Raw genomic sequence first — 16609 nt, 5'->3', positions numbered from 1 at the left:
TTACCTACTCTGGCATTGAAGTCGCCAAGGATGATCACCTTGTCCTCTGTAGGGGTCTTCCGTATGAGGTTGTGTAGATCAGCATAGAACTTGTTCTTTTCTGCAGGATCTGCTTGAAGGGTTGGGGCATACACACTGAAGAGTGTTGCATGTTGCTTGTTTTGAAGTGGGAGGCGCATGGACATGATGCGATCTGAGTGACCTGTTGGCAGATTTTCGAGTTTGGAGGCAATGGAGTTCCTGACCATGAAGCCAACGCCAGAATGGCGGCTCTCAGCCTTTGACTTACCCGACCAGTAGAGGGTATAGCCAGCACCGTGTTCTTGAAGACTACCTTCCTCAGGGAAACGGACCTCACTGAGAGCTGCTATGTCGATATTCAACCTGAGAAGTTCGTGGGCAACTAGAGCAGAGCGTCGTTCAGGGCGACCACTGTCTACTGTGTCAAGCATGGTTCTGATGTTCCAACACGCAAGCTTTAGTCTTTGCACACTTTGTGAGGCAGGTGCATGCCTTTTCTTTGTTGTTATTTTTTGACCGCAAATAAGGATGCCCGTTGACCGCGGCTAGCCAACTGGGGTGGAGGAGACGAGCTTTGTTTAGGCCACCTTTTCTAGGCCCCTCTCCGTGTGGAGCAAGCAGTGCTGTCCCTAGATAAGGCTGCTTGGTCGTTCAGGGTGCTGCCGAAAAATGCTTTCGTCTCCGGGTTAGCATCAGGCGACCAATACCCTGAACCGCCTACATGCAGGATTGGGACTGCGGCTTCCAGTGGCACCTTCCACCTGGGGGGGGGGCGGCGGGGTGGGCTCCCTCTGGGTATCCTACCCCCCCCAGGGAAAGTGTATGCGCAATACATAGCCTCTCCTTCCCGGTGTAGTGAACGCCGCGTGGTCACTGTCTGGCTATGCCTGGCAGATGGTCACTGCAATGGCCTCTCCTGCATTACTGCATCCGTAGCAACACCTTCTCGCTGGTCCCCCCCGTTTTTCACAGAGTTTGCTACGTCATGGTGCGACCGAATTGTCCGGCAGTATAACCGGATGGGCAGGCTGGGCCCACCAACCTCGCCAGCCTAAGAGAAGGAAAACTCTAACATCAAACCCGGGCAGATAGAGCTCGTTAATGTAACACCTACCACCTGGAGGACTCGCTGCCGGCGTCCCGGCTTACTGGGCCATGGCAGATGACCCCCAGGTGAAAGGGTGGAGCCAGTACCGCGCAATTAAAGATACTATGTTTTAACTTATAACACAAACATGTTTAAAACTTGCAATATTTTGTTTAAAATGGAAAGATGGGAGAATAGTGGGATTTGGCAATGCCATTTTAAAAATAAAATATCAAGAAAAAGAAGAAGAAGATATTGGATTTATAAGAGTCTCAGAGCGGCTCACAATTTCCTTTACCTTCCTCCCCCACAACAAACACCCTGTGAGGTGGGTGGGGCTGGAGAGGGCTCTCACAGCAGCTGCCCTTTCAAGGACAACCTCTGCCAGAGCTATGGCTGACCCGAGGCCATGCCAGCAGGTGCAAGTGGAGGAGTGGGGAATCAAACCCGGTTCTCCCAGATAAGAGTCCGCACACTTAACCACTACACCAAACTGGCACAAGGATCACAGCAGAAACTAAACATATAAAATGCTCTGAGCCTGGGAAAACAAAGAAATGGCATTGCAAGCTTCTCTCTCTCCTCCCCCCCCCCCGCCACTTGGGGGGTATCTACTCAGATTGGGAATGCCTCTCCTGTGTAATATCCCCCTTTGGCTGTGTGTTCCTGGGTTAGTGTACTCACTAGGCACCAGTTCTCAGGCCCACTGAGCAGAGACAAGCTGGCTCAAAGCATCAACCTGTTATTGCAAGGACACAACTCCAGGAAGCATGAACTTCAGCTGGCTATAGTGAAATACACTGCTGAAAAATGAAACACATTGCAGCACATTCAACTGAAACACACTGCAGCACAGACGAAGTTTCAAGGAAAATATGGAATGGATTTTCCATTAAGGTCTCTGGGCCCTATCTATCTGGGCACAGAGACCTTAATGGAAAATCCATTCTGCATTTTCTTTGCAGCTTCACTTCCTGCTGCAACCAGCAAAGACAAGGCAGATACATGAGGGAACTTGGGCAGCCTCAGAGATTCAAAGGGTGAGGACCAGGTTGTGGGGGGGGGGCAAATGAGCCCCACGGACCTCATTAAAGCCCTAGGCAGGCCGGTTCTGGCCTGTAAGCCAGACATTTGACACCCCTGAACAGTACATTGGATGTGGACTGGGAAACCTCAAATTCTTGTTCACTCCTGAAGTCTACTTTGTGGCCACAGTCCAATCACTTACAGGGTTGTTGTGAGGATAAAACAGAGGAGGGGTAAGGAGGTCTATCTAATTTATAAAATCCAATTCTACAAAAGGAAATGGACACCAAATGAGTTATGAGAAAACCAGTGGACACTTTACCTGAAATTTGGTTTCAAATTGAAAAGTTACAGGCACACAAGGAAATATTGAACATTTAAAAATAATGAAATAACTACAATTCTAATACTCATTTTCTCTCCTCCTCAACATATTTGTTCTTTGTGACGTTTAGCATATGTTTATGATCTGAGCCAGTATTATGAGTCGACAGACATTACTAATTTTATTTTTATCTCTTTCTCAAGGTAGAATGCATTGATACCTCACCCAACATCTAAACCTCATAAGGACTCTCATAAGGAGTAGGGATTTGAACCCAGAGCCCCATGGCACAGAGTGTTAAAGCTGCAATACTGAGGTCCTAAGCTCTGCTCACAACTTGAGTTCAATCCCCGGTGGAAGCTGGGTTTTCAGGTAGCCGGCTCCAGGTTGACTCAGCCTTCCATCCTTCCAAGGTCAGTAAAATGAGTACCCAGCTTGCTGGGGGGGGGGAGTGTAGATGACTGGGGAAGGCAATAGCAAACCACCTCGTACAAAGTCTGCCATGAAAACGTTGTGAAAGCAATGTCACCCCAGAGTCGGAAACGACTGGTGCTTGCACAGGGGACCTTTCCTTCCTTTCCTTTCCCTTTCTCCAACCAAGTCTAACACCTAATCCGTGTATCACATTGGTTTTCCATGGTGGAGTAAATTTCATAAAATAGGATATAAAGTGCAAATACATAAGAAACAAGTAGGATTTATTACAGGCACTGAAATCTCCTAGTGTTTTCTTTTTAAAGCAAAAAGTCTTCAACACTGCCTGAAAAGGAATCAAGCACTTTACAAAATGCTTAGGAAAAACAGAGGGAAAGATAAATTCAGATGTAATAAGAGCAACAGATGGAAAAATGCCAGATTTATCCACTTAAGTCAACATAACACCAAAATATGACTTTATTAATTTACTCACCTGCACTTAGCTACTATGGAAACGACAACCATAAAATTGATCATAGCTTAGCTTTAAAACTTTCTAACACAATATAATTTGATTATCTCCATTTTAGACCAACACTCAAACCAAACATCTGGAATAAAGCAGCTGAAAAAAGAGACAGTAATGGGACAAAATAACTCCAAACGCATAGTTGCTTAGCAAAACTATTTCAGAATGTCCAAACTTAACATGCTTTGCAAAAATGATTTATTGTGAAACTTTACTTTTTATAAGTCTCTGAGAGCCACCAAGTAGATTTCAGATGCTATATTTTATTTAGGAAAACCGCCTACTATTTTGAGCAGTTCCTCTCTTTTGTGAGGCTTGAATTACAGGATGCCACTAGTATGTACCTAACTGGGACTGCATGGAGTCAGCAAATATTAGATTGTGCTCTGTAAATGCAGAATGTTGTTTGGGATGCAGAATTCAGTGTCTTCATAATCACAATTTGGATTTTAATTGAAAACAAACCATCTCTAAGAGTTGGTTCACACCTGCCATTGACTCTTGGACAAGCATTGGGTGGGGCCTCTGCCAATGTAAAATATTGATATTAAAAAAATGTCCCACCAATTCTTGGACAGGGAAGCATTGAAATACTTTAATGTTCATACATTGATACAAATAATAGGCTTTGCTGAAGAACACATATCCATCTGTGGTGAGGTAAATATTTGGGATAAAATTAGGGGATTATTTTATTTAGGCTATTTCTGTGTTGCCTGCTCATAGTCCTTCTTAAGGTGACTTAAACTTAAAATCATTGCAATATTATAAACAAGCTATTGTAAGCTAAAATATTGTTTAAAAGCCATTAATAATTGAAGACATTTGAAACAAGCCCTGGATGTTGTGAAATACACTGGTTTCTACTGCTTCTCTGTGGGTCATAATAAAGGTTGACTGACGCTGATTTCTATATCACTAACAGATTCTGGGTGACATTTTGCTACCTCAAAATACAAGGGAATTTTGTTTGAGGTAGTGAATATACCCCAAATACAATTGGTGTAAATTATCATTAAGTAACTGTAGTTTGTTGTGACATCTGAAAGAAGCCATAATGTTCATAGTAACTTGGGGCAGCCCAGGACACAGCCAGTCATCAATGAGGGTACATGTCTAGAATTAAATGGGACCAAAGCTCTCCCTTCACACTGCCACAGAGAGGAACCCATGTTTTTTGGGGAGGAAGAGATTTTTGTTTGCATAATTGGAGGCACTCACAAAAGTTCCATACTTCAAAATATATGCATAGAATTGCTATATCTAATAGTAAACAGAGTGGTTTGTGCCAATCATAAAAGGAGCAAAACCAGGCTACCTTGAAGACTCACCAGTTCTGCAGAAAAACAGGACTTTCTAAACTAACTGAAAGGAAAAAGTCCCTGCCTCCAATGATGAGGACTGAAGATGGTCCAGCAGCATTGTATATTTAAGAGCTGGTTAAAGGGGAGAAAGCTTTTAGAGTCCTGAAGGAAGTTATTTGGGAGTGGGTTTCCCCTCCCAAAAAATTGTTTCTTCTTTCATGATTGCTTGTGAGTGTTCAGCTTACATATAGAGAAGAGTTCTGAATAGGAAAAGCAAATACACGTACCATTTCCAACTTTAAATCAATGAAGAGTCACTGGATTTAAAAGATTAGAGGATAGTCATCAGTAAAGATGACTTCTTCTAAATATTATATATTGGATTAACACTTTGAACCACAAAGGATCTGGTTTAACAGCATGTTTTCCTTTCAACAGATGGACAGTGCTTCAAGGTTGCAAATGTTTGTATTCGATATATTATGGTTAGCTATTAATAGGAAGTGAATACATTTTCAAGAGCCATTTTCACCATGTATCTGATATATTTTATTCTGGGATACGTTTCAGTTAAGTTTGTTCAATGGGTGAACCCAAACTAATTTCCATGCAAATCTTTTATGTCTAAATCCTGTTGGTAGCAACCCAACAGAAACCTAGTTACATTTAGTATATGATTTTTTTCTTCAGAACTACACTGAATATAATTGTATGTGTCTCTTTACACAGGGAGGGGAATGGACTTTTGGAATTACACCTTGCATAGTTTCTTAATTTGTTTTGCCATATAGAACTTAAAGTTGCTATCAAAACACAGGGCTGGCAGGGATATACATAACATGTGAAGCTATGATTTACATTCACACAGAATACCAAAAGTGTTGAAAAAACAAGAATATGTGATTTGATAGTTTAGGCCAGGCTCTATGACAAGATGACAAAATCTACTAGCATACAAGTAAAGAAGAGTTTCTTCCAAAGCATTATTTGTGCGCCTTAAAACCTTTATCGGCAATAAGTGGGCTTTATCGACTGCTAGTATATTCAACAAAGTACGAGCAGGTAGATGTTTCAGTCTCAGTATTCCTGCTCCACACAAGGCAAACCTCCAGAGCCTATGTGCACATGACACATTTTCTTAAAGTGCATGTCTAGCAATGGCTCTCCTTTAGCAATCATGAGAGTTTCAAATTTGCTTAACTATAAAGCCCCAACACTTACCATGCTGCTCCCAGAATACCTGGAAAGTCTCTAAGGCTTTTAAGGGGCGGGGGGAGACTGTTACATTGGCTTTGCAGATGAAACTGACCACAGTTCACTGGAACCAGCCTGATCAGATAAATAAAATGAAAGCAGACGTTTCTGGAAATTATCTTGAAAGCTTTCCATTAGACTGTACCAGGGGTATACACTAATAACAGCCAAGTGCCCAGGCTGGTGTAACACAACTCTTCGCCAATCTCGACCAGTCTTCAAAATACTCAAATACTCTACTAGTATCTATTTAGTTGTTTCATCTAGCAAATGGGGAAAGACTTAGATTGCTAACAGTACATTTTTGTTGCAATTATGAAGACTTTAATTCTGTGGCAGCAACCTGGAAGAACGTTCTGAATGCTTACTAGGAAGAACTGCTAGCTAACCCTTAGCAGAGATATTTGCAAAGAGGCTAATAAGGCATCTAGTCATTGATTGGTTCAGACAGAAGTTTTCTAAAATGTCATGCTTAAGGTGATGAGTATTATTTAGCTAACAAATTGCAAAATCTAAATAAACTGATGCACACAGGTCTAAGTCCAAAAATCCTTTCAGGTAGCAATGGGCTGTTAGTAGGCATAATATGGGGAGGGAACTGTGTCAGTGCATCTGATCTGCCAATCAGTGTTCTTGGAACCAGCACCCACTTCTGGCAGATAATGCAAGTTCTGGGTGTTAGGTGCGGTTCTGATTTCTTGATTGCCATACACAGTTTTCACATTAACAATACTTTATGCACACAGAAACAGATTGGCTGATTTGCCCTGCCAATCTTCACTGGTTTGCCTTCTAACTTATATAAATCTCTGTGCCACAAAAGAACAGCTATTGTTTTCTACATACGGCATAGCTTTACCACTTCTGGAACAGTATTACTGGATCTTGGAGTATATTTCCCTTTTGAGTTCCCTTTGAGGCCAGGTAATTTCTGTAAAAATCCTAGTGCAACAGCTCTCAGCTTTTAGCAACATAAAAGATCTCTATTAGAAAAGAACAAGAGTCCAGTAGCACCTTAAACACTAACAAAATTTGTGGCAGGGTATGAGCTTTCATAAGTCACTGCTCATTTTTTCAGATCTCTGTTATGAATTCCTTCTTCCCTCCCTCCCCAGCACCTGGCAATCACTGGACAGCTCATTTGCCTCTGAAATTGAAGAGAAAGAGATTAAGCTGCTACCCTTTCCTTCCTTCTCCACTTTGCTCCTGCCTGCCACTTGTCCAGGCAAAAGGTGGGTCATGTCTTTCTTTGTTGACTCCGAGCCCTTTTCAGAGTGCATCCACACCTTTTGCACACTTGCAGCAGAGATGACCACTAGGGATGAGCACAAACTGAACAATGAACCATGGATCAAGCATGAACAGGGCTGGTTCATGGTTCATTTCAAGCTGGTTTGTTTGATCACATTGTACCCGAACCAAAAAATGAACCGTCTTTTTTCTGTGGCGATTTGGGCGGTTCATTTTTGTGGTTCATTCTGGAGACAGCCTGGTGCCAATTCAAGCAATTCCTAGGCAATGCTGGGGGAAAGCCCTAGAAATATACACAGCAATTGTCCATAGCCTGATTGGCAGCTCTGAGAGCCAATCACGGAGCTCCTATTCTGCCCCCCTGGCCCTTCTCCTCTTCAGTAGCCCGCCTGCCACTCCCCCCCCCTTGCCTGTCATCTTCTTCCTCTACCCGGCCCTTCCCCTCCTCCTTAGCTCACCTGCCCCACCTCCTCCCTGTGAGTTTCCCAGAGGCCACCTCCCCCCCAGCGCACTCACAGAAGCGATGCGATCCTCCTGCTTCTGCGCTTCGGCAGGCGTTCTCTTAATAGTGAGCAACAGGAAGGAGCTTCAAAGCCCCAGCTGCCAAAGCATGGTAGCAGGAGGACCATGTTGCTCCTGTAAGTGTGGGGTGTGTATCAGGGGTTGCCTATGCGGAGGAGGTGGCAGGCAGTTGGTCTGCTTGGGGCGCTATGCACCCCAGGGCCAGGCCTGTTTCTACCACCTCCTGAACTCACAAACAGAACAAAGCACCTGCGGCACCTACTTGAGGGGCTGTAACTCAAGTTCAGGAAACTAAAAATGTTCATGTCAATTCATGGTTTGTGCAATCAAATGAACCACAAACCAACACAAACCACCATTTTCCCAGTTTGTGCCCATCCATAATGACCACCCAGTTAAGCAGCCATCTGATTGTTGGTTATGAGATCAGGCTGATTTTCAGCTCATTATGTGATTTAGCACATCTCACAGGCACCATCAACTTACATATGCAGGCTAAACTGGTTTCAAGACCACCTGCAGCCAGCTATTGTGGTTGTATGAAGATGTCTCCAAACCTTGCTTTTTTTTTTTAGGGCCAAACAGGGTTCCCATCATTTTGTTACACTATTCTGGTCACAGACCCATAGATGGGGATTATCCTATTTTATTCTCAAACTAAGTAAAATAAGCTACAGTGCAATCCTAAAAAGAGCCATAGTCTTTAAAACCCACTGAATTAAACAGACTTAGGATGGTGTAACTGCTTCAGACTCCATGAAGCTTCTTGGGTGTCTTTGAGCCAGCCACTCTCTGCTAGGCTACGTGGATATTTGAATTGACTAGTTCAAGTCCAATACACCACAACAGTAGCTCCTATTTATGACTGCAGTATCTGCCTCTTAGAGAAGAAAAATAATGTAACTGTGACACTGGATCCCCAGTTCAGCAACACAAACTTTATTCTTCCTAGGAAGGTGAATTTTTAGGGGAGGGGGCCTTCATGCATTAATATCTGAAAACATTTACAGCTCATTGCAGAGACACACACATTTGCTTGTGAACAAAACAGGCATACTTTTATTAAATGTAAAGACACCACTTGAAAAATTCATAAGATCTGTTTCACACATTAGGAACTCAACCAGAAAAGTGTATCGTAAAAAAAATGACAAAAGATTTGTTCTTACAGTCAATAAATAATTGATTCCAAGGCCTTCAAGTAAAGTTACTTTCTGTGTTCTGATTTAATGAATCATTTGAGCAGTATCTGGCTGGGGTGACACTGATGTAAGGCTCGCTGGAGCCTACTCTAATGCCTTCTAGTATAGCCTTCCTTGGGACACCAAAAGCAAAACAATGTGTCAGACTGAAGCAATATCAAAGTAAGTGCAGTTCTGGGGATGCCGTGAGGTTGGCCTACAACACTTCTTGATCTGTGAATGGCTGGTAAGCACTTCTCTGTCCTAGAGACTCCAATGACCCAGCAAGCCCAGAAGAAAAAGCAGCAATGCAGTAATAAATAGCCTCTGAAATAAGATTTTTGCAATCTTGTAGTTCAAGCTGAAAGCCACACAAGGATGGCTCAATGGTTTCAGCTTTACTAAAAGGCAAACCATGACACAGTTTTTAAGCCACCAGTGATTTCTTTTTTTTTCCTTTTAAAGAAAAATGAAAGTAATTCCCCCACCCCCAATATATACTTTAGTTTGGGAATGGTTATTGCTAACCTGAAAATTTACTTTCCTCTATTTAACTTTTTAAGAGGGGGACCCACAAAAGCACTCTAGTGATGGTATCTTTCCATCCTTCTGCTTTTGTTCAGGAGGCTTTGCGATAGGTTGAACAGTTGGTCAGGAGAATAGTTTATAGGGATAGGTTGAGCAGTTAGTCAGGAGAATAACAGGACCAGCAGTAGCTGCACAGGCTGTGGATGACAGAATCTAGCTCCCAGGAATACCGAAGGTCGTCTGCACAGGGGCTAGAGATTATACAGCATTAGCAGTATTAGTTTTGTGAAAAAACCCTGACTTCAGAAATGTCCTCATGCAAAATGGACTGGTATCTGAATTAGCATTTTATGTGTAGTAAAACCAAAAAGCCTGCCACTTTAATTTCACATGGTTATAAAGATATTGTAAAAAATTCTAGCAACAAAACAACTTGATTAGGTAAAGTAATTAATAAAGCATGTAACATTTTAAATGGTGTGAATGTGTTAATAGAATATTACATATTTAATATTATATATTAATATTATATATGTTATATGTATATATATGCATACAAACAATTTAATACATACATTTGATAGCATATATATAAACAAACACAAGTAGGGAGCATGAAAGGAATTGTAGGAGTTACTTCATTTTCCCCATGTGTTTCCTTCCATGCAGTATTGTCCTCTTTCCTCCTGACATCTCACATATTCTCTCCTATTTCCTATAGTCAGGCACTCAAACCATTATACCACATCAAGCCACTGCTACACCTGGGTGAGTTGCACAAATTACATGGTAGCAAGTTGCCTAATGGTTGCTGATGGGCCTAGTTGCAATGCGCCCTCTCTCTAAAGTAGGAGAGCAAGGGTGTACTGCAAGGCTAAAATGGCTTGGAACACACACCCTTGGCCACTTTTTACCCACAAAAAACAAGGTTTGAAGGCAACCTCCACAAAAGATACTGAGATATCCTTTCTTGAAGGTACAGGTGCTGCTTGTATTATTTTAGGAGAAGTTAATTCTACCAATGTGGAGTTAACCTCTCCTAATTTTTTTTTTAAAAAATAATTCTTCATATCTGATTTTTTTTTCTCAGGTCTGTAGAAAGATCTATCTTCTCTATTCATGACTCCAGTCTCTGGATTTAAGTATTCACATATGGGGCCATGTTAAGAATTAGGTATATTGATGATCTCAAGGAAAGAAATTTCAAACAAAAAAGATAACTGCAACCTTGAAATTGCCAGTTTGACTAACGCTGTATCAGTTCATTAAGTTACTAATGAATGTTAATGACTACAACATATTTAGAAATAGAAAGTCTTCCACAGAAAAATAGTGGCATTTATCTAAACATCCATAAATGTTAGAGTGCAGTGTACTTTTCCTTCTCATAGAGTCCACTGAGCCCCCAAAATTTTGTTCAAGAATGTCAGCAGACACTCACAGATGACACAGGGAACAAACTGGGGGTCTCCAGTGAAACAGGGAATAGTCAGCAATCACTGTCCCCTGTTCTTCAAACAAAAATGCTGATCCATCAAAGGAAGCACATAGTTGGATATATGCTACTAGTGGAAAATTTTCTGTGCCACTATACTGATTAGCACTCTGAAACACTTTTGTGGATCCATCACACTATTCCTGTACTTATTAACTTGTCATCAATAAAGGGAAAATAGCTGGAAAGACCAATGACCATTCAGGACATCTATGCTTCCCATATATGACAGACTTGATTCTGGTGTCAAAAAAAGTCAATTTAGCAAGGTTGAGCTAAAAATCAATGGTTTATCAGAATGTACAATTAAAGAGGCATGAACATGCAAATAAAATTAGTTTGATGATACTTTATAGGGAAAACATTATAAATTTAAACACTTATATCAATTATAGCCATGCTATCATGCTGCTTTGACAAACAGCAGGTTAGCATTTTAGTACCCTACCACAAGAGGGCTACTTCATCTTAATTACCCGAAAGAAAGCTCTTTAGGTGTTCAAAATTTTTAAACAGAAATCATGATACAAGCTATTGCACAACACCTGTGGAGACACTTGAACCATTTTGTACATAGAATAGAGATCCCCTCTTTAGGTAACTCATCATAGGCAATTGCAGACAGATCACAAGACTGCAAATGGCTCTCTGGGGGTGTTAAAAGGTTGGACTCCATTCCATTGGCAAATCAAATTCAATTAGAAATATTGCTTTACAGCAATTAATACAAGCCCACAGTAGTCAGCCCACAGAAAAGAAGAGATGCACAAACTGACAGGTTATACTACCATGGTTGATGGATAGAACTCATTCCCAGAGAGGGTGGCTTAGCCATTCTCATGAACCAAGTTGACAAGTTCATAGAGACTGGTCACCCCTGACACCGTAAGCATACGTCAAACACACATCTTTCTCAAGAAAAGCCAAACAGCAGGGTGTTTGAGGATTTGGCTTAATGAAGAACGAGCCTATTTGCTTTTATAAAAGGGAAGGGTCTCTCCATCTCAATAATCTACTTCTTTAGGTCTAAGACAAGCCAGCCTCACTGCACCAAGTTAAGAACAACATATCAAACTTTTGTGTCCAATACACAACGGTGTTCAAGAGATTCCTGGTGTTTTGGTTTGGGACCTCTCCCCCCACCCCACAAAGGTGAGATAGGACTGGGGACCTGTTCAATGTAATGGGTAACAAGCAGTGTTTCCTCTAAGCTTTGTTAGTGTGAGCTTGCTCACAGTTTTTTAGCCTCCAGCGCTCACATTTTTGTCTTAGCTCAGGAAAAACGGCGCCAGAGCAAACTAATTTATGCAGTAGCTCACAACATTAATGCCAGTAGCTCACAACTTTAATGCTAGTAGCTCACAAAGTAGAATTTTGGCTCAGAAGACTACACAGCTTAGAGGGAGCACTGGTAACAAGATGTATTTGACTGTTATTTGTTCAATGTAATGGGTAACAAGATGTATTTGACTGGACTAGACCCTGACTACTATTTGACTCATATTACCCAAGTTCAGATGCAGTGGAGAAGGGTGTTCTCCCTCACATCTCAGGCTGTGAAAGAATGCCAGGTTATCTGCAAGTCCAGAAGTATTGAATGCAGCACCTATTTCAACTCTCCTTTTCTCCAGGTCTTGTCACCTCCGAGGCTGTTTTATTAACAAGGAGGCAATAAAACTGGCGAAGGTAGAGGCCAAATTATGTAAGATCTCGTCTTTCTTAAACCAACCAACCACTCAAATGCATATTCTCCAGGATAATTCTACTCATTTTAATTCCAACAGCTCAACAAATATTACTTAATGAATTCCATTAGTGTAATAATTAGTGCAATAATGAATTCCATTAGTGTACTTACACAGACAATAGCACAAGGGCAATAAGGGTCCATTCTGGAGTTTTGTGAATAATATTTTTATTTGTTAACCTGAAAAACACAAAAAGTAAAACTAACATTGGCAACAATATTATTTTCAAATACTAGAATAGCATATATTATACATGCATATATCTTGAATGCAACATAGTGTGCCCATGTTTTCATAACTGCTATTCTCAAATGCCACAACGTCATACAGAAATCTTTACATAGATAAGATTCTATAACATAATTCCTCTTGGGTAACTGGCAATGAAACTGGGTTGTCTCATGGTGATATTACAGAATAAGACATTCTTTCCCTTTTAACCTGACTGCTGAAAGCTTGAACAGCAGCACATTGAGAAGAGGGAGAAAAGGTGAAAGACACAGAATGTATATTTAGTGCTGTCCATAAGAAGTCAGGTGGACAACTCCGTTTCAAAGCCTTGCTACTAGCAGCTTCTTTTCTTTTAAGCAATGTAAGTAAGTAAGCTGTAAGTAATGCTGAAGGCTGATAAAGAATAGAGACTCTTTCAGAATGTTAACTGAATAACAAAGATTGAAGGTGAGCCTTTATTCTGCACATCATGCACATGGAATGGTTGTAGCACTGCTGGAAAAAAACCCCTATAATCAGATCCAGAGATTACAGTGGAAGCAGATTAGGTTCTAACTGGTGCTCTAGGCTGCGCCAAACATTAATATCTGGATTTCAAAATACCCTGTAGAAAGCCTGCAGCCAGAACCCCCCACCCCAATTCATTATAGATACAGAAGCTTCCTATTGGGGCTCTTGGGATGCTGGACATAATCCCATGAATCACATACAATTGGTAACACGCCCACTAAAGATATGTGTCTACCTATAAAGTCACATGTATGTCTAAGAATGAATGAAAATGCAGCACACAAACAACAATATTTGGTTTTAGAGTGCACAATAAATGCGTATCATTCTATAGCAGAAAAGTAAGCAGAACAATTTTTTAAAATCCCTAACGTTCTATCTATTTCACTCATGGTTTCAGGTTATTTTACCTACCTTTCTGTTTTTCCCACAGATCTGAATAAATGGCTGCTAAGGCATTTATCTATTTAGAAAGTGCCAGTGTAACGGTATTATAAAGCAAGCTAAAAAATCTTCAACTGTATCCAAGGAAACTTGCTACCCCCTATGATTCTTGCTTCACAGTCCTTTAATGAAAACAACAAATTTTATAACATCAATTAAGGCTGTAATCCTACATGTATTTATTAGGATGCAAGTTCAACTGAAGCTGATACAGCATCTTTAGAACAGATTCATAAAGAACAAAGCTGGAAGATGTCTTATGTGTATTGCAAAGTGAACACTTGCAATATCGCTTTTCTTGTTGTTGGAATAAGAGTCCAGACAAAGGCTGAAGGTCTAGACTCAATACTGATGACAGCGATAAACACTTAGGAATGCCTGACAGAATCATCCTGACAGGCAGTTCATATGTAACCTTCCAGTTAATCTGTCTTGATGAGACAGAATGGAAGAGACAGCTCCAAAATCACAGGGGAGACCTCTGTCAAATAGCTCAGAAAGCAGCAGCTTTGTTTCAATGCCCTACAAGAAGCCATTATTGATTAGAGTACAAAAAGGCATCATTCTTGTACACAAACCAAGAGATGCAGTTGATTTTGTGTCAATTAACTCTCAATGTCAGTATTGATTGGCAAGGTCTCAACACTAGTTGTTGCCATTAATATGCTACTTACAATGGCAGAAGACACCAATAACCTGCTCAATGGAACTGTGCCAAGCAGACAAGATGCAACACAGTCACTAGACTGGCAGGAGCTGTCAGGGCTCTACAGTCAGAAACCTTCCAACACCTATTCCAGAGCAAGTTCATCACCTGTGCAGTGGTACAGAAGAAGCCATTTCTGAATGAAACAAGCAACCTACAGGTGTGATGCCTTTAATAATAATGAGTAGAGAAAGGGCAGTCACTTTTACTAACAAGGTGTGTGTCAATAACAAGGCCTCAAAAGAGCTTTCAGAAAATGGTCAAGAGTGTGTCCCATGGAGAAGTGGTTCATTAGTTCTAGGTCTTTGTCTGTCAAAAAAGCTATTGCTAGAGGAACAGGAAAAGTCATTATTTTTCAATGACAAGATTCAAGAGGGGAGGGAGGAATCAATCTTCTTTAAAGTCAATTTCCTTAACCCAGTCATATTTGCTATACCAGTGAAAACCTAGAGAAGAAAATGCACCTATTATTATTGCACAATTATTATTGTGTATGGAAAGCCCATAAGTATTTCCAGGTTGTCACCAAGGATGGAGATGATAGTTGTTTGAGATGACAGAGCTCCCCTTTGGGCTGCACAGTGTGGCTGATGGAATTAATATAAAGAAAGCAGAAAGAGAGTCGAGGAATGAATAATAATCATTCCTGCTACAGATCTGCCATGTTTATCTGAATCTGCTGTGTGCCCTTCGATACAATGGACACACCTTAGTAGTCCCTGCCACCACTCACAGAAATTTAGTTTTTCAGGTTATGCTGCACTAAACAAATTGACAATTCTCCTCCTCAGCATACATCTGCATGCATATGCGAGACAAGGGATTATATTGATACAACTATCAGAGTTTATATTCACACCCTGACCTGGATAGCTCAGGCAAGCCTGATCTTGCCAGATCTCAGAAGTTAAGCAGGGTTGGCCCTGGTGACTACTTGGAAGGGAGACCACCTTGGAGTACCAGAAGCGGAAGGCAGAGACAGGCTGTATCAAGACACTTCTCTGAGTGTCCTCCATGTCCCAACAGGGGTCACCAGAAGTCGGCATGACTTCTGGGCATGCACATGTGCACACACATAATTAAAAAAAAATTTAAAGGTATTTTTATGAAAGAGTTTATATTCAAAAGGCTCAGGGGCAGCACAAGTTCTTGAACATTTCTCTTTGTAAAAAACAAAGGAATTGAAAATCTGAGTAATATATTTAAAGCTAAAGCCAGTTTGGTGTAGTGGTTAAGTGTGCAAACTCTTATCTGGGAGAACCGGGTTTGATTCCCCACTCCTCCACTTGCACCTGCTGGAATGGCCTTGGGTCAGCCATAGCTCTGGCAGAGGTTGTCCTTGAAAGGGCAGCAGCTGTGAGAGCCCTCTCCAGCCCCACCCACCTCACAGGGTGTTTGTTGTGGGGGAGGAAGGTAAAGGAGATTGTGAGCCGCTCTGAGACTCTTCGGAGTGGAGGGCGGGATATAAATCCAATATCTTCTTCTTCTTCATCTTCTAAAGAATGTTGAAAGGGAACAAAGACATCTGCTGGGGTGGCTCTGAACTAAGATGGAGATAATAGGGAGCCACTTGAGAAGCTGATGGAGAGCTCAAAATGATGAGATACGAAAGATGTCAGGCCAAGAGGTATGAGGCTAGCAGTGTTTGTATACTAATGCCCAAAGTTTGGGGAATAAGCAGGAAGAGCTTGAATTTCTAATCCAGATGGAGGGATATGATTTAATATTATGGAGACATGGTGGGATAATTCTCATGACTGGAGTGTGGTAGCAGAGGGATAGGAGTGAGGAAAAGATGTGTTGAACATTAAGAAAGGGATAAGATTGTCAGTAAACATTGGATGATGAATGTAACAGTCCTGTGGAAAGTGTATGAGTGAGAATAAGGAATGGATGGACCAACAGTATTGTGGTTGCAGTTTCTTACAGACCACCTAATCAGGGCAAAGAGAAGGATTATCTTCTCTTAGGACAACTGGCCAATGTACCCAAACAATATGATTTATTGGCTATGGGTGATTTTAATTTTC

At 41.2% G+C, this 16609-nt stretch overlaps 1 protein-coding gene across 1 annotated transcript in view; it reads right to left on the bottom strand.

The window, feature by feature from the left end:
- RPAP2 (RNA polymerase II associated protein 2) overlaps positions 1-16609 on the bottom strand; it is a 63625-nt gene that overhangs the window by 23060 nt on the left and 23956 nt on the right. The window contains exon 11 of the mRNA XM_060232197.1: positions 12799-12867. Coding sequence (XP_060088180.1) covers positions 12799-12867 — 69 coding nt within the window. The remainder of the gene's footprint in view (positions 1-12798; positions 12868-16609) is intronic.

This window comes from Heteronotia binoei, chromosome 2 (assembly GCF_032191835.1).
Source record: "Heteronotia binoei isolate CCM8104 ecotype False Entrance Well chromosome 2, APGP_CSIRO_Hbin_v1, whole genome shotgun sequence".
Taxonomy (NCBI): Eukaryota; Metazoa; Chordata; class Lepidosauria; order Squamata; family Gekkonidae; genus Heteronotia; species Heteronotia binoei.
This window is presented reverse-complemented; position numbering and strand designations above follow the sequence as displayed.